The sequence below is a fragment of the Nelumbo nucifera genome, chromosome 6 (assembly GCF_055504915.1).
Source record: "Nelumbo nucifera cultivar China Antique chromosome 6, China Antique-T2T, whole genome shotgun sequence".
NCBI classification, from domain to species: Eukaryota; Viridiplantae; Streptophyta; class Magnoliopsida; order Proteales; family Nelumbonaceae; genus Nelumbo; species Nelumbo nucifera.
Window position 1 is genome coordinate 10,590,556 of NC_142654.1, and position 18,318 is coordinate 10,608,873.

At 38.3% G+C, this 18,318-nt stretch overlaps 2 protein-coding genes and 1 non-coding gene across 6 annotated transcripts; 1 reads left to right on the forward strand and 2 right to left on the reverse strand.

The window, feature by feature from the left end:
- Positions 1-3,411: 3,411 nt before the first annotated feature.
- Positions 3,412-3,494, reverse strand: TRNAL-UAA (transfer RNA leucine (anticodon UAA)). Its single transcript has one exon. It is a non-coding gene; the product is annotated as a tRNA-Leu (tRNA).
- LOC104587598 (splicing factor U2af small subunit B-like) lies at positions 3,435-7,893 on the forward strand. Of its 2 annotated transcripts, none has more exons than XM_010245272.3 (6): positions 3,435-3,977; positions 4,390-4,476; positions 4,555-4,636; positions 5,266-5,392; positions 5,489-5,945; positions 7,598-7,893. In XM_010245272.3, the coding sequence occupies exons 1-5, from the start codon at positions 3,741-3,743 to the stop codon at positions 5,925-5,927; spliced, it is 972 nt and encodes a 323-aa protein (XP_010243574.1). In that variant the 5' UTR covers positions 3,435-3,740; the 3' UTR covers positions 5,928-5,945; positions 7,598-7,893. The 2 variants fall into 2 exon arrangements, with proteins under 2 accessions (XP_010243574.1, XP_010243584.1); XM_010245282.3 differs by having other exon boundaries at positions 3,541-3,977; positions 6,066-7,893.
- Positions 7,894-9,304: 1,411 nt separating this feature from the next.
- On the reverse strand, positions 9,305-14,578 carry LOC104587610 (histone deacetylase HDT1-like). Of its 3 annotated transcripts, XM_010245295.3 has the most exons (10): positions 14,423-14,577; positions 11,933-12,000; positions 11,638-11,849; positions 11,503-11,519; positions 11,364-11,414; positions 11,086-11,276; positions 10,272-10,358; positions 10,090-10,183; positions 9,693-9,828; positions 9,305-9,602 (listed from the first exon to the last, which is right to left on the reverse strand). In XM_010245295.3, the coding sequence occupies exons 1-10, from the start codon at positions 14,433-14,435 to the stop codon at positions 9,542-9,544; spliced, it is 930 nt and encodes a 309-aa protein (XP_010243597.2). In that variant the 5' UTR covers positions 14,436-14,577; the 3' UTR covers positions 9,305-9,541. The 3 variants fall into 3 exon arrangements, with proteins under 3 accessions (XP_010243597.2, XP_019051604.2, XP_088746303.1); XM_019196059.2 differs by lacking the exon at positions 9,693-9,828 and having other exon boundaries at positions 14,423-14,578; XM_088890177.1 differs by lacking the exon at positions 9,305-9,602 and having other exon boundaries at positions 9,765-9,908; positions 14,423-14,578.
- Between the last annotated feature and the right edge of the window lie 3,740 nt (positions 14,579-18,318).

Genomic DNA, 18,318 nt, shown 5'->3' on the forward strand with positions numbered 1-18,318 from the left:
CCGTCGTACTTGTCCAAAGGTGGGAGCTTGAAATCTCTGGGCAAGGGGACCGCCAGGAGTTCTGATGCGAGGGGGGAAGGAACTGAGAGAATCGGTGCAGCTCCTACCTCGTCCGAGCTCGTCTTTGACAAGACACGGGTGGCAGTTCGGCGACTTCGTTGTTGAGTGGGCTTGGTACTAGCGCTGCTGGCCTCCGTGTTGTCGAGCTCGATGGGCCCGGAATGCTGGTAGTCTGCTGCCAGGGCGCCGAATCGGTTTTCCGTGAGCAGGAACTTGGGCTTGGAGCGCCGAGGTGCCGATCTTGCGGGCGAGGTTCCCGACCCGCCTGCGAGCTGCGAGGCGGGGATGATTTTTCTCTCTCTTCGGCCTGGGGACGAGTCATGGCTGTTAGGGGGGTTCTGGGGCCGGGAGGCCTTTCCTTGGTGGGGGCGTCCATCCTGTGGGGAGGCCTTAACCGGCCTCGGAGCAGGGTGCCGAGGTGGAAGTAGTGGTTGGTTCAGCGGCAGTTGGGGGAACTGCTGCTGTGCAGTACTTAGTGATGATGAAGCTGGTGTTGCTGGAACTGTTGCATTTGGGCTTGTATTGCCCGCATGCACTGCATCAAGTCGTCCAACCGATTTTGGCTGGCTGCCAGGGGGATTGCAGTTGGTTCAGTAAAGGTTGTCTCAATAGAGGGAGGAAAGGGGATGTTCGTGGCAGGAAGGTTTAAGCGCCATTGCTTGTGGCACATTCAAGCTAGGGATCCCATCCATCGAAAGGGGGATGGTGAACTGTCCAACGCACACCACGGGGACTTGAAGTTGTTCCCCGATGGTGTTTGTCTTCGTGCCACGTCCGACGTTGCTGAAAGAAGCCATGAGTGTTGGGTTTTTTGAAGAAAAGAGGTTATGAGTGTTTGGAGGGAGGCTTTTTGAAGCGTTCCCACAAACGGTGCCAATTGATGATGCGCAATCTGGCCGGTCTTAGCTGTCAACGACCTTGCCACTGAACTGGGTAGCAGGGAACCTGAAACGGAGGAGATGAGGAAGCTCCGGGGGGAACCCGGTGTAAAGGCTCCGAAGCTCAAGTTAGAATCCTTCAAAGGCAAGATAAACCAGATAGCGCAAAATTTGCATACCTCTTCTTTGGGGGGGTGGAGAGCCTTTTATAACCACCACGCGCACTCACTCCTAGACTTCTGTCAGGTCGGGTATGATTACTTCCGTGTTTCTGCCAGTTCGGGTGTCATCGCCTCTGCTGGGGCAGAACCGTCACTGCTCTTTTTGTCGGAGCCGTCTCTGTAACTGGAGATGGCGGTGGCAGGTGACGGTGGCAGGTGGCCGTTGAAGTGCGGCCGTCAAGTGTCAGATCCCAAGTCAGTCAGGTGCGCCGCCCCTGGATACGGACTCCTTCGATGTCAGGTATGGTGTGGTTTGTCCAGTTCAATGCTCTGGAGGCGAAGTGCTTGGAGCGGTGTGCAAGGCGAAGTCTTGAGTTCGGATAGGGGAGTGTCCCGAACTGCCATGAGACGGGCCAGTTCGGGTCACTGCTTTGTGTGGCTCGGGGCCAAAGGGAGAGTTCGGGCTCCTCGTAGGGAGTCGAGCTCTTAGTAGGGAGGTCGGGCTCCTTTTAGGGAGTTTGGGCTCCTTGTAGGGAGTTCGGGCCTCTTAGGGAGTTCGGGCTCCTCGTAGGGAGTTCGGGCTCCTCGTAGGGAGTTCGGAGTACTGGTCTCTTCCCTTTGGTGTTTGCACCCTGGGTACGCTGCTTCAAGTGCCGAGCTACTTGTTTTTTGCCACGTGGCGTGATTGCGAAGTCGGGCCAAATCTTCCTTCATCGTATCTTATATATCATATATTACATATAATAATAGAAATTTTGGTTAATTGAATTTCAATTCTAAAAACTAAAACCGAAATTTGATTTAACCAAAAATTGAAAAAACAAACAAAAGCCAAATTTTGTTGTTTGGTTATTGGTTTTAACCGAATGGTGCTCACCCTTTATAAAGCCTATGAAAATTTAATTGTCCTATCAATAATTTATACTTGGGTTTGGTGTAGATCTAAATTAGATCTAGCTAAGAAGAAAATATTTGATTGAGCCCAAGGTTGAACAAAGTTATAAATGATCATCACTAAGTAGAAGGAATCTTATAACACTATGTAAATGATTTAATTTTTATTTTTTATAATATTTTACTTTTTATATTTATTTTAACTATCCTATGAAATTATATTTCAATTTTTATAATTTATGAACTACTAATTATTTTTTATTAATTTCATAACTTTCAATAATTGCTAAATTTTAATATTTTTATTAATATTAGTAATTTTATTAATTATAATTATTAGGGTTCAATTTATATATAGATTGCACGTTATAGGTTTCTAGATGAATTGAGAGCCTTTTAATATTATATGGCGTTATCAGTATATTGACCCTTAGATATGTTCATGAGTCGGGTAGTGGGCTGCCTTGAACTGATCCGTTTTTTTATTGGGTTCAGATAAACATTTAAACTTGCAGTCTTGGACTCGGGCCGGGCTTTTACTGTGTATTAACAAATTTTTTTAAGGCCCGAGCCTGAGCCCGGCCCTCATAAAAAGCCCGAAGCCCGAGCCTGGGCTCGGCCCCGAAATTTAGCCTATATTATTATTATTATTATTAATGTTGAAGCAACTGAATAAAGAGAGAGATAGATTGAAATTATAAAGAAAAGAATAATATATATATATATTAAATTATAAATATATATTTTAATAAATATTATATTTTTTATATATTTTATATAATATATAAAATACATATTATATATTTTATAAAATATATAATACTGAGTTGGGACGGGCTGGGCTTTTTTGACAAATCCCGAGCCCGGCCCGAAACACAGTCGGGCTTACTGTGTTAAGCCCGAGGTCAGGCCAGTGGGCCTAATTATATGACCGAGCCCGACCAAGGTGCGGGCCGGGCCGTCGGGCTACCCGGCCCATGAACAGGTCTAGTGTTGGGCCCAACTATGTTTTATGTCGGGTTTGGGTTTATTCAAATAAGTCTGCTCCGAACTCAAGCTCAACTGGATAATAATTTATACATATTAAAACTTATATTTTAGACTATATAATGTTATTTAATATTCGTAATACAATCACAATACAATATCATGTGGAAAGATGCCAAATTCAGGGGGCGGAAGTTTCTCAATTCTGAGGTGGATTCAAAGGTTAAAAATCCCTTTAAAAAATACATAAAGTGAAATTAAATAACTTAATATATGATATAAATTATGAAATTTTACAGAGTTGGTAGCTCTATATGCGTAAAGTAATTAACTAATATATATTTGTTTAGTTATCTAATTGCATTTGAGATATCACTTTTTACATCAATCTGATTTTTATACCTACGGTTCAAAAAAGTAATTCAAATAAGTGCTGGCTATGGGGTTCGAACCCATGCGCACTTATGTGCAGAAGATCTTAAGTCTTCCCCCTTGACCTCTCGGGCAAACCAGCACTCATTGTTACAAATGATAAAAATCTTAATATTATTTGCGATTGTTTTTCGTGTTAATGCTGTGCAAATACTTACCCTAACGCTTTACTACGCCCCCTCTTTTCGATCTGCATCCATCGATCGATCAGTAAGGACCAAGGAGTCGCTTCGTTTTTCGTCAGGTCATCTTCTAAGTTTCTCGACTGTGACTTCTTTATTATCTCTTATTTCGTTCGAGGGATCGAAAACAAAATAAGAGAGAAATCATGGCGGAACACTTGGCGTCGATCTTCGGAACGGAGAAAGATAGGGTGAATTGCCCCTTTTACTTCAAAATCGGCGCTTGCAGACATGGCGATCGGTGTTCGAGACTTCACACGAAGCCGAGTATAAGCCCTACTTTGCTGCTTTCGAACATGTACCAGAGGCCTGATATGATTACTCCCGGAGTGGATCCCCAGGGCCAGGCCATTGATCCTCGCAGGATCCAGGAGCATTTCGAGGTTCCTAGTTCGTTTTTTTTTAATCTTATTAATCTAATCATTCCGTAGAGTTCTATTTTCTTTATTTATTACACAATTAGTGGTTATCTTTATTAATCGACGCTTGATTGCCTTCATTACTTTTCTGCTTTTTTTCCCGAAATTTGTTTCTCTTTTCCGTGGTCCATTGTTCCTTTTTCCCCGTATCTTTCAATTTTAATGGTGTTCGTGACAATTTCGGTCGCCTTTTTATATAAGAGGATGGTTAATATCTTAAGTCTATGTAGAATGTTTTATTCACTTATTTGGATGCTTCTTCTTAATGTTTTGGATGTTCTGTGCAATGAAGAGAAATTATCGTCTCAGCTGCTGGAGTCATATTCTGTTTGTCTCCTGTGCTGCATGTTTTTCTTAATGAATTTTGCAATTGCAGGATTTCTATGAGGATCTATTTGAGGAGCTGAGCAAGTACGGTGAGATTGAAAGCCTGAATATCTGTGACAATTTGGCTGATCACATGGTAATTTTCTTTGAATTTTCAGTCGTCTTCAGTTCTTTGCTTTAATAGGTCAAATTCATTTGTTTTATATGTTGTCAGGTGGGTAATGTCTACGTTCAATTTAGAGAGGAAGAGCATGCCGCCAATGCACTTCGCAACCTTACCGGGAGGTTCTATGCAGGTTAGTGTTTTCCTTTTAATTAAAAGTAGCTCTTATTTGATGAAGAGACAAATGTAACTCTTCTTAATACCCTAACTTCGGCCCTTCCGCTCAGTTTGGAAAGAGTACAAATACAAATATGCAGAGTATGTCATCTTGTGTTTGGTACAGCTTCCACTTATTCACTAAACGTTTGTATTTGATTTGTTTGCAAAACCGAGAAAAGCAATATTCAAAATGTTTATCGACAATTAGGTGCGATTAGGCATCACATCAGCAAAACAGTGAATAAATGGCTACCCATTGGGGGAAGTGCTAAAATGAAGCTTCCCCAATTGTATACATGCACATAAATCGAGGCCTGCTTTTGCAAGTCTAAATACGGATCAGCATAGTGGGCGTAATGATGAAGTGGTGCCTGTGGCAGTGTTTATTGAATAAATTCCCAGAGTTTCAAACACCACCCTTGTATTTTGTATTATTTGTTATATATTTGCACTATACATATTTGTATTTGTACTTTTTTCAAACTCAGCCTTCATTATTAATACATGCCTGCTGTTTCCTCTCTCTCTCTCTCCTGAAATAATCTTCATATCCAATATGTTTACCCCACTTCATTTGATTATTAAGACAATGAATTGTTGCAGGGCGTCCAATTATTGTTGATTTTTCCCCAGTCACAGATTTCCGTGAAGCCACATGTAGGCAATACGAGGAAAATACTTGCAATCGAGGTGGCTATTGCAACTTCATGCATTTGAAAATGATTAGCAGGTGATTTTTCCTCAGTAATTTTCAGTCTTATGCAATAATAGTTTGTGTGGTTCTTAATATTTGGCATCTGATGCAATTTTGTTTCCTCATTGCCAGGGAACTGAGGCGGAAGTTGTTTGGGAGGTATAGGCGAAGGCACAGTCGCAGTAGAAGCCGAAGTCCCAACAAACATCGGAATTATGAGGAGCGTTCACATGGTGGTCGTGGTTTTGGCAGGCGGCATGACAACCGGGATCACCATTACCCTGATAATAGAGGTAGGAGGCCTAGGAGCCGAAGCCCCGGATGGAAGAGGGGAAGAAGCAGGAGCCCTGGGGGTAGGAGAAATAGGAGCCCAGTTAGGGAAGGTAGTGCTGAGAGAAGGGCTAAAATTGAGCAGTGGAACAGGGAAAGAGAACAAGCTGAAGCTGGTAACAAGGATAACATTGAAAGTGCTCCCAACAACAATGAAAGTAATGGATATGATGAAAATGGAGGGGAGTACTACAATGAGCAGCAGCAACAGCCACCGCAGCAAGGAACATATCACTACTGATCTATAGTTGTTATTCTGGTTTGTCCCTCACTCTAGTTGTAACTTTCTAGCTGTTTTAGGAAAAGAAGGTTGCATTTTTCTTTTACAAAACCCACCGATTTATTAAATATAGCTTACAGCCCATTTTCCACTGTGCAGGTGGTGTGCAGGTTCACAGTTCTGTGATATGGAAAGTAAAACCCATTGTTTCTTCTTTCCACGAACCACCATAGTATTGCCCAACTTGTGTGTTTGAATGCATGTTTTGTTTTGTGTATACTCCTGAGTTCTACTTTTAACCACACTAGAAACCCCAGCAAGGCTATTTTCCCTTTCTCCCAATAAGTTCCCTTCACCTTTTTCTTTTTCCTTTTTTTTTACGTGTAGCTGGATTGTATATTTATAGATATCATGGGACCTTCCCGTGAGGCTTCCTTTGTGGGAAGTGGGTTCCAAGTTAAGGGTTACCCCTGTAGACTGGTCAGACATCAAGGTGTGAGTCAAATATGAGGTGCATGCATTGTATAAGATTTGTGGTAAATTATAGGAAGTTAGGAACATAAACCTCATTAACCTTAGTTTATTAAACTAGTATTCCATTTTTTATCATGGAAGTAATTGGCAGTTGGGAGTAAATTTGGGAAGAGAGAGAGAGTGAGAGAGGAGGAAAGTAGGAGAATTGCCTATTGGTACCTGTTCTACAGTTATGGCTATTTCAGAACTATGTATTCAGCTTTGTGTGGCCCTGCTTAATATAATAGCATAGATACATATCTCAGATTCTTCAAATCATACAAGTATATATTTTATTATATCTTTCACTTAATAATTCATATAAAAAAATTCACTTACCATTCTACCTCCACTCATTTTTAGTTAGTTTCATTAAATAACAAGGTGCTTACAGAGACAGGTCTTCTATATAGGGAGGTCCTGACATTTACCTCAAATTTATTAAAGTGATGGTTTCGGAGTATCAATTAAGAGCATGTTAAATACCAGCTACTCTTCTATCGGAAGTATTTAACTGTGTTTCTTTGGTTTTCTCATTCAATTAAGCTACAACGTCTCTGCAGAAAGTAAGTTTTAATGAAGAAAGCTTCAGAGTTTTCTTAAGAAAATCCCAAGGTGTCATAAGGTGGATGAGACCTACAAAAAAAGATCTTCAACCCAAAAGTTTTCATTTAAATGACAGCTATATTTTTTCCTTGTAAATTATCTATAGTGCAAGAGAATAAGTTCAAAAGGTAAAATGGGTGGATAGGCCTGTATTGCTATTTTAGAAAGGACACCTGTTTTTTCTTGCCAATCAACACCTTTAAGATATTTTTTCAAAGATTTCTATTCTTTCATGTTCTTTTAGTTTCTTTCAATTTCTTATGTTCTCCTGACAACCAAATTGAACCTTGCGGTGAACTATTTGGGGGTGAAGAATGCTTTTATGGTTGCCTGCTTGTATCTCTGTGTTCATGTCTACCATGATTACGTAACCATTCTCTGTGACTACTGCACAACCAGGATAGCAAATTATCAGGTTTCCCATGGGTCTTACTCTAATATGGAGTTTATCTTCATATGTTCTTTCCCAAAAAGGTCGTGAACTTACGTACTTTGAGTTTTGCAGGTTCAGGTATCCTTGCTCAGGATCCAGCCTCATTTTTATGGCAGCTTACCATGAAATTTGTTTACAGGTTGGGTTGCATTGCCAGCGGAGTGAGAGTAGACAGGATTTACAGATTGCATGCATGGTACATCTTCAAAAAAGCTCAGTGAACCTCCAACAAAATATATGCCTGGAAGTGGAAGGTAAGGCCTTTGTTGTACGTGTACATCATTTTATAGTAGTTTGCAGGTTCTCTCCGGAGGAAAACTACGTGAATCCTCATCCACATTCAAACTAGACTTTTGGGGTTGAATTTTGCACTTGACGATTTGTTGTTAAATCCATTTCAGACATTTTGAAATTTAAAGTACTTTTGTTGCTTTACCATGCCCCTTTTTAGTTTTTTTTTTTTTTTTTTTTACTATGTCGTGGATTGATTATTGGTTATTGCTTGCCTAGTCTAAATCTTATTATTTTATTAAATTTAACCAAGTCTGTGTTTTGGCATGTAATTTGGTATGCAGAAAGCTCAAAAGACCAAAAAATGGTATTTTCATGTATCGTATGATGACCGAATGACCTGAAGTGAAGATTTTGGTCTTTCCACATTGAAAATAGCGTTTTCATCTCTGTTTTTAACAACCCAGTATTACCAAGACGCTTACCTAACCGTCTTGGTCTTTAGGACAAGACCCCAAAAGCTCACTGCATATTCGCATCTATCGGGCTGTCAAAAAGGTAATCATGTACCTAGAAAGACTTGCCTACAAAAACTTGCCAAACGCCACCTAAAAAGAATATTCACCGAGCCTTTGGCGACTAGAGGAAGTTGCCATTTTTCATCGCTTGCGAAACAGTTGATAATGGGTAACAGGGTAAATGAACCGACAGTCTGACACCATCAGGGTCGTTGTAGTTACTTCGGTAATGCCATAAAACAAATTCCATATCAATTACGCCCATTCGCCGAATTCTCATTTCATGACTTTGACAGACATTGGAGGAAGCTCTACGAGATCTGAAAATGGTAACATCTAACAAGGCTTTATTTGTTTAAATACTAAAGCTAAACAACGATTCCCTTGGCACAGCAGCAAAAGTTTGTGCTGTGGAAATATGCACGAGTAAACTACTATATTGATTCGTATATGCAGTGTCGTAGTTGCATTAATCTCTGTTAAACATTTACAGAAAAGTTAAGGGACATTTGGGACCTATCACGTGGGTTGATGGACAGAAGACAACAAAACCTAGTTACCAGTTGCCATGGTGGTCTCCCGCCTCCACTATTGAGGGCCGAGGACGATTCGCTCTCTTGCAAAATAGATGCTTCCTGCTTGGGGCCTTCAACCTAGAGAAGAAAAAACTCGGAACCTTTCTCTTTATCTCTTTGGTGCCAATTTAATTTGATGATTTAATGTAACCAAAGTAATTCAATAAACATCAATTCACTTGCAAACGAGTTCATAAAAAAAATCTCAAACGAGTTGAATCATAGCTTGCTAAGAGTTGGATAAAACATAGATAGAGACCACTTATGTCTAATCGAATGTCAAAAAGCCGTGGTAAGAATAGCTACCGAGATTTAAACCTGGCAGTAAATGAGAACAAACAATAGCCGCCGAGAAATTTCCCGATCGTTTTCTGGATGGGAGCCAAATGCCAATAAAGGCCAATAAAGGCCCAAAATGGCAATGCAATTGGCCATCTTGGTAAACATTAGACAGGGCTGCGTATTGCATGGTACATTCTGCAGAATAAAATTGTAAACCATGCAAAGAAAAAGAATAATAAATATAATAAATTCATGGATATAAATTAAATTTAATTATCGAACTATTTAACAGAAACAAAGAAGTATAGTCTCTCCCAACAGATGATGTTCCAATTACTACACTTTTTTGTAACAAAAACCTCTATCAAAGTCTAGTTGAAACCCCAAGCATGGACACCGCCCCTGTATTTTTTTCATCTCAAAATCAACAAAAACTACCAAAAATTAAATATGGTGCATATAGGGCGATCCTTCTCTTCAATTGTCACTGTGCTTGGCCATTTTGTGGGCTTTTAGACCTTCTTCGGTATAAAATGTCCTGTGAAGAAATCAAAACCATTAAAAATTTCAACTTCGTAAAGAAAAAACAGCAATCCGAACAAAACTATTCGAAACAAAACAAGCAGACCTATTGCAAGATTGGCAGGAAACTTTATCGGCAGATTTTGGAGTCTGCTTCTGTTTTTTCTCACTGTTGGCAGGAGTCTTAGAAGACTGTTTGTTCGGGTGAGGTGTTGCTGTATGGCCACCACCCTTCTTGCCATCTGGCCCCAAAATCATATTTCACTCGTAAGGAAAATACAAGCAGATGGTTATCAAGGCCTAGGCAACTGACAGCTCCCCTCTTATCAAAGCAAAATTTCCACCCATAAACATCCAAACTAACAAACCATCCCATGCAAATTAAAATTGACACTGAAATTATTGCTGGAACATTCCCAAGGGGGAATTTCCACACTAGAACAGTCAACTAAAAATGAAAGCAACGTTTTTAAAGGAACCAGAATAAAAAACAAAAGCAACACCTGTCTTCTGTGGTGTACCCAACTTTGCCTTTTTCTCTGGAACCGGTGTTTTTGTAGCTGATTCTGCAGCTCTCTTCTTGCCCTGTTCAGTCTTCTGCAAAGAAATAGAAACATGTGCACATATCACTATTTACTGCAAACCTTATCAAGAGAACAATAATAGACGGCATCATTATAAGCACCTTCTTTGGAGTCTCCTCATCTTCCCCTTCAGAGCTTTCCTCATCTTCATCATCTTCGTCACTCTCATCCCCAGCACCAAGCATGTCCTGACCAATAAATAAGCCAACAATTTTCATCATCCAAAATGCCAAAAAGAGACACTACTATCAAGACAAATAAATTAAGTATGACAAAGTACAAGAGAATGGCATAAAATCATTTCTTCAAGTTACATGTGGACCACTAATTCATGATGAAATGTCATGCAGTGCAATGAAAATGTCTGATAAGAATATAGAAACTACCTGCGCAAGGGGAAATTTTTCACAACAAAAGTTCCTCACTTCTATGAAATTTGACAGATAGGTAAATTTGGAAAGAAATGAAAAGAATAAGGGTTTGCTTGGTTTGAGCTCAGGAACAGGATCAAAAACTGAATCACCTATTCCCACCAGTTGGTTCAGACAAGAATCAGAATCAGATTCTGATTGTTTCTGTTTGATTCACCTAGAAGACAGAATCAGAATCAAACAAAATTACCAGATATGCACCAATTTTAAACTATCAATGAAGGGACATGATTAGAGATTTAAACTTCATATACATCCTATCCTTGATGTTTGCATTACATAGAATGCGTCCACCCAAGGGATTTAAAAATTAAAAATAAAACATGTAAAAAACAATATTAATTCCCAAGGGCATAAAATCCTACCATGTACTGTAACTTGATAAATTGCATTCCTCGATGGGAAAATCCAAGCAACATATTATATGTAATAAAATTAATATATAAAAGCTACATAAGGGTATCATACTAATGGGGAATGTTACCTCATCATCAGATTCATCTTCTTCAGAATCATCAGATTCATCACTGTCATCAGATTCATCCAACTTGGATTTTTCACCTTTTTTTGGTTCCACAATCTTCACTTTTTGTTTGACTGCAGAAACATCAGGCTTAGAAGCTTTAGACTTGTCTGCAGATGCCTTTGGTTGTCCATCCTTCTGCTCAGGCTTTCCTGAAGATTAAACAAAAGAGACATGTGAGAAATAGATATCACCTAAATATTAATTTTAACATCTTGTGCAATAAACATCATTCCCACCATTCTCAGTTGCACTGAGTGGAAGATCCTCAAAGTCAGAATCATCGGTATCTGGAAGATAAAAATATAAACCAGTAAGTGACAATGGAAACATAAGAAACAGAACAAAAAGGGCAGAGAAGCTAAATTTAGGACTCACCAGAAAAATCCTCTTCCGTAAAAAAGGCAACAAAATTGTCAAAGAAACAATGCCAGTTGTGTATTATCAAAATGAAATGAATAAATTATAAGACAAAAACAATTAAGCATTATAAGAAAATTATATTTAGGATATTCATCAGGAATCACAGATTTGTATCCACAGAAGTAGACACTCCCATTTTTCCAATTGTGAGAAAGCTCAAACTCTTTGTCAAATACCAAGTCAAATGACAGTTGCATGCATTTATCTGGAGAAAGTGTTCCTATAACAAGCTTCTGGCCCCCAATCTTCACGAAGAGAGGAACATAATCATTTCCTTTATTCTTTACCTCACCAAGAGATGCCTACAAACAAACAGCATAATTTTTAAATTACATGACCAGAACTTACAACACAACAAGATGGCAATAAATCAATTCATAGACACCTGTGAAAGGTGCAACAGTTTTTCATCAAGTTGGACCTTAAGAGGCTCTCCAGCTTTAACTTCAACACCTGACATAATAAATTAACTGATTAAAACATTATGAAATCAAAAAAACACAAGACAGATAAAATTGCAAATAATGCAGGCAACAACCAGTTAGGAGTGCAAATGGGCTAGCTGATTATCTTGCTAAACAAAGGGCTTTGAGGCAACAATTGTTTTGGGCTGCAATGTAAAGTGGGACAGAAATATGTAATAGTGTGGGAGCATTAATCCCGTACACAAAGCTGTAAAACCTTATTTTAGCCCTTACTTCAAATAAAATTCTCTTTTGCTGATAAAAAAAAGGAAACAACCAAAAACCAATTAAAACAAAACACCTACAAAACATGTATGTGGTGAATGAAACACAAAATATATTTAATGATTTATTTGGAAATTAATTAATCTTCATAAATAAAGCCACCACAAAATAAGCTAAACCTCTATTCTAAACAGGATCAAAAAGATGAAACATGACTGGACGGAGAATATACAAAGACCCAATACAAATACAGTGCTTAATTACTGTGCAACAAAATAAGAATGTCATGAAGAATTTGCAAAATAATGGAATTGACTGATCATATTGTACTAGTGAGGAGTGAAGTGCTAATGATGACAGCCAAACACAATAATAGATGGAGAATTGAAATGTGGAACACAAATTGAACAGCTATTGTGTATGATTCTGTAACATGCAGAACAGACAATTAGATTATCATCATATTAGAACTCCACTTTCCAAGTATTGTGGTTCCACCATCTTAGCACAGTTCTTGACCATCATGAGTAACTGCCTTCTTCAAAATACATTCATTTCTGATTTCACTGAACACCTAATGACATCAATAATCTTTCCTTGTCTATTGGGCAAAACATCACCAGGCATAGCTTTCATTTTCATAAAGTAAATTGACCATGGTGAGAGCTTAAAAAATGACTGGTAAAAGAACACCCAGAGCATGATAGGTTACATAATGACCAATATTGGATTAACCATGAAAACAGACAAATTGACTCATTGTGCCTTCTATTTGCTTAGAAATATAACCCATACACAAAAGCTAATCTAAGGAAGCTATCTAAGCAATCAAATAGCTGCATAAGGGACACCCTCCACCTGCCTCAATGCAACGGTATTGATAACCACTGCTGCATTGAACTTAAGACTGCTTGAAATTTATTCTTTTGGTATTATACTATAAGTTTAGAACTTCCAAATGAGGTAGCAAAAAGCCACTTTACTTCTCTCCGACAAAGTAAACAGTGGGAACATTACAACAACCACCATCATTTGCATTAATGAAAAAACATGAAACCAAAACTTTACAGAAGGAGAATAAAATATCTTGAAATGAAATTATGAACTATTTATCAATAGTTGTCACATTTCATGGATAATGAGTTTTGGTCAACCATCAACTGACTTTAACTAGAAAATAATGTAAACAAAAATCTAGACCAAAAACTGAGTCAAGAAAGGCTTTTCTTACATGAAAAGGGAAAAGAAGCTGGAAACTACAATTGGAGTCCCGTATTTTAACCAGAACAAGATATATAGCAAAGCATTCAACTCATTAGAAAAATAAAATAGGCCATGCTTAATTCAAAATGCCACCTCATCAAAATTCAGTACAAGCAGGAGACATGAATACTAAACATTACTACTCCGTAAACGATCATAATTATTCTCTTTTACAAGTGGCAGGATCAATGATAAGCCTCCTTTCCCATACCATGGAAAACAGAGACCAGAGTATAAATTGGCTTACCGAGGAGTGCAGGAATATATTAAAAATTAACAAATTCTTAGGCATGGTCAGACATTAAGAAGACTCTACCACCTAAAAAAGAACACAGTGGGCAAAGAAACAGTAGAGATATATGACTGAAAAACAACAAATAAACAAATAATGGAAGTATTAATGGTTAAGCGCCAAAATAAGAATCCACCATGAATTCCGAAAAAAGGATCTAAAGTAAACACAAAGTTTATGAAAAAGCAATAGTCATCCAAACCCTTGTATACAATTGCACCGTACAACACATTATGACACAAAAATCAAAGAAATGATAGGATGTAAATCAATTTTATGAAAAACAAAAACGATTCTTTTGAAATGACTTCGTTTCGAAGGCCAAATAACACGAATAAGAAATGATCGAATGAAAACCACAAAACACAGCGAAGAACCGAAACACCGGCAGATAAAATGTCAAAAGACAGAACCTACAAGTTTCTGTAAAACCCACAAGGACAGAAACCCTGAAATCAAACACAGCAGAATCTAACCAGGAAATCCGTGCATATTATGAGAACACTTCACTACGTGCATAGTATAAGAACCAATAAATGAGAAAAATACAAAAATACAGCAACCGGATGATAACGCAAAACATAAGAATCTTAGTATGAATCAACAATAGTGCAGAGCAAGAGAGCCTTACCCCAAAACTCCATTATCAAGATGAAAGAGAATATTACGAACAAGGAGAATAGGGTTTTGGGAGGGTTCCAGATAGAGGGCTAAATGAGGTTTTTCCGAGAGGAAGCAAGCTTTAGGGTTCGAAGGCAATTTAAAAGAATTCAGGCGAGGGGAACCGGAGAAGTTATGATTTAGTGATGTGCACACTATAATATTATTTTGTTTATACCACTTCTGTAATATCACAGCCGATAGGATCTGCTTGAGATGGCGCTTCGTGTTAAGGATACCGGATCTCCTAAAGAAAAAAATCGTATAACCCTCTGACATCATACATCCATCCGCAAATCGAGAATATCTCCTGCGCAAGTTTTTCAAATTCACCGAGAAATATTCTCGATCCGCCACTGAAAATACGTCGCTGTAGCGGGAATCAGGCTATGACTGTAAGCTGATTATTCCAAAACCCCCGTAGGCCCTAGCCCACCCACACCCAGCTTCGTTGCAAATTTATAGGCTTGGGCCAGATTTTGTTTTGAGGTCCAGAACTGTTGGGCCACGCCTAAGCCCAATACTTCACTTCGGATGCACATAAAAATCAAGTATGGTACGGTAAATTATCTAATAAATTAATAACTATCATTATCTATATATTATTTTCGCTTCATGGGGCTACACAACTGGAGTAGCCCATCCCCTTTCCCTTAACCCCTCTGACCCATGGTGGCAGCGGGATTTGATCCCAGGTCTTTACTTGATGAGTCAAAGATACTAAAACGGGATTTCTTCTTTATTTAAATCGAAAACTTTCAGCCCCTTTTCATTTTAGTCTTCTTTGTTTTCTCATCAAGCCACTTCATCACTCCTTTCTTCCTCCTCCATTTTGACATCTCGTCCCACTTTCCTCTATGTTTATCCTTTTAGATATTCCTTCATAAAATCTCTCTACCAAAATTTAATCTAATTTAGTCTAGTGGCATCACTATCCCTCACTTTCTCCTAAATTATCTATAATTCTTATTTATCTCCTAAATTATATATAAATCCTAATTATCTTTACTTTAATAGAGAATTTATCTCTTAAATTATCTCTAATTCCTATTTATCCAATCTTCCACATTTCATTTATATCCTTTAAAAATGCTTGAATTAAAAATTTTAAGAATTATTTAAATATTATAATAAATTTATGTAATAAATTTAACATATTTATTAAAAACACAAAAAAAATATATATCATAGATTTAATAATTGGACAAATTTATTAAACTACCTTTATAATTTAATTAATTGACTAACTCTACCTTTATTGTTTACATATTATCTTAAAATACCCATTATTACTAACAATTGTCTAAAACCTAATACTGTCATTTTATATTCACATGTAACATCACATGATTGATAATTTTTAAATTCCTAACATAACCTTCCTTGACCTTGAGACGAAGAACAGATCGTAAGAACCACTACTCCTTCAGATTTGGGCAATGGGCAATCAGACACTCGCCCCGCCAAACCACTCCCCATCTTCCACTACAGTTAAACCAAGGACACCGTCTGAATTGCCTTCCGCTGTTCTCCTCAGGTTGTCGCTAGGCCTTACCGACTGCCTCAAGCTTCTTCGCTTCATCGGAATCCAAAACCACTCTTCTCTCTTTCTTCATCATTGGTCTGGTCAGCAGACTTGTACGGAGGGTCCAAGGGAATGGTGGGCTTCAGTAGGAACCGAATTGGGTTACTTGCAGCTTCCAGACTCCAGTAGCGTTGAATTTCGATCGGAAGTTCGTCATCTACTTGGTCTATTGGAGGTTCCATGGAGAATACGACGGATTTTCTACTCTCAAGATCAAAAATCAAAGAAAATCTCTTGATTCTCTTCTTTTCATGGAGAATGTGCACGCACGGACATATGACGGACTTGCTACAGACGACGAATTTCTTGTAGTATTGTCGCTACACACGCACGCACGGACGGACATACCCAGATCTGAGTTCACCACCCACACCCAGTGCAGAGGATTTTTGTTGGACTTGTTTAGTTGATAAGAACAAGCTACCCATCAATCAACATTGAACGAGAAAAAACAGGGGAACCGCCCATAGCACTTGTATTGTCCATAATACACGGCACTATCGACACACCAAACAAGAAAATTTGTTAGGACTGTTAATCTTCTCAATCATCCAATTAAAACCAGCTGGGTTGATCGACTTGTGGCATCAGATGAGATATACCTCTGTATGGTTGGGTCGCCCCAGTCATTCCATCCCTGAGGTAGTATCACACTTGACATGTAGATTAGAGCAAAAACCACCCTAGGGTAAGGACATCTTGGCCTTCCCAGGACAGAAATTCCCAAGAGTTGGCTGGCCATGCAACCTCTCAGACGCAGAAGCCTCACCCTTTCTCACCAAAGGCATGATCAGTGTGATTTCAATGCAGGAAAATTTATGGGTTTTCTTACTTGAAAAATGACGGTATTGAGTTTGCAGAGGGGTTTGGCTGAACGATCATAAAAGACTACACGACAAATGAAACTTAGATCTATCTACCTGGGTTCAATGCTTCTAGTTTTATTATTCTAATAATCCATTTGCTGATCTGGGTTATTGCAGACGATGAATGAAGCTCCTGTTTTATTTGTAACCCACTTCATTAGTTTCTCTTTGGACCCGGACTATCTTATTCTTATTGAAAATTTTCAATCGGTGGATTTTATTTTGAAAATTTGAAGAATAGTTAAGGGCAAGTTGGACATTTCATTTTTTCAGACTTTAAGAAAGAAACAATAATACTGAAGTTCATCATTTGATTCCTCATAATAATGGGCTGCGTTTCTCTGATCAAGAGATAGCTCTTCCGACCATATCTCCGCCTGGCTTTAGAGTCTCATTATCGTTAGAAGGCGTACTTTAAGACAATACGTAAACAGGAAGGGTAGAGTTATTGAATTAACCAAAAGGATAGTTTAAGAAATTTGTCCTTAATAATTTTACTTTTATCAAATTCATAACGAAATCATGTACTAATAATATAAATTATAATTTTATGAATTATTCAAATAATAAAAAATTAAATTTAAAAAATACTATAATTTTGAACCAAAAAAGCCGAATTCTCACCCCTACTCTTATGTGCATTTAGTGTTTAGCTTTCACTAAACAAAGCATATGCATCGTATAGGTCCCTACTTGGTGCAACTTGAGTGGGTTAGGTCCGGTTGAGAGTTAATCCAATCCTAAGTCTCATGTCCCAACCTCAAGCTTTGTCCAATTCAAGGTTAGCTTGAGTTTACCAACCTAAGCTCAACTCAACATTAACTAAGCATCTCGGGCTTAGGGATGACAATTTCTACTCTACCTGATGTGTATCCACCCCTACCCACCTTGACGGGGTGGGTTTTTAGGTTTGAAGGATGGGTTTTGGGGCAAGTCGAGTTTTGAGATTCTACAACCCATACGTTACGGGTAGGATACGGTATTAGGCTAAACCCGAGCCCCTCAACCTGCATATTGTTGGAAAGCATATAAACTTTTTGTACTTGGTGTGGAATTTAATAATATTTTGAATTAGATGTAAAGGATGATTGATGGTTTATGTGTTATTTTACATCTTAATCAAATAATTGGAAATTTTATTGTTTATTTATATTATTTTACTTATTTATTGCTTTTATATAACAAAAAAAAAGGAAATTAAATGTGGGTGTTAAACCCAATCCATCCCTACATTTGAATACGGGGAGGGTTTAGATTCTCAAAATCCAACCTGTTAGGTGGATAAAGTCTAGAATTTACAAAACCCTCCCCTAACCCACTCTGTTGCTATCCCTACTCGAGCTTGGGTATATATATACATGCATGCATACATACATACATACATAAGCCCAATCTGAGTTTAGTTTAGGCCCGAGT

Excerpts from the sequence above, each read along its gene's own strand:
- LOC104587598 (XM_010245272.3), top strand. The coding sequence starts at position 3,741 with ATGGCGGAACACTTGGCGTCGATCTTCGGAACGGAGAAAGATAGGGTG. Across the intron at positions 4,477-4,554 it reads ACAATTTGGCTGATCACATG|GTGGGTAATGTCTACGTTCA; the intron begins GTAATTTTCTTT and ends ATATGTTGTCAG. Across the intron at positions 4,637-5,265 it reads TACCGGGAGGTTCTATGCAG|GGCGTCCAATTATTGTTGAT; the intron begins GTTAGTGTTTTC and ends GAATTGTTGCAG.
- LOC104587610 (XM_010245295.3), bottom strand. Across the intron at positions 11,850-11,932 it reads AACTGTTGCACCTTTCACAG|GCATCTCTTGGTGAGGTAAA; the intron begins GTGTCTATGAAT and ends GTTTGTTTGTAG. Across the intron at positions 9,603-9,692 it reads TCCTGCCAATCTTGCAATAG|GACATTTTATACCGAAGAAG; the intron begins GTCTGCTTGTTT and ends ATTTCTTCACAG.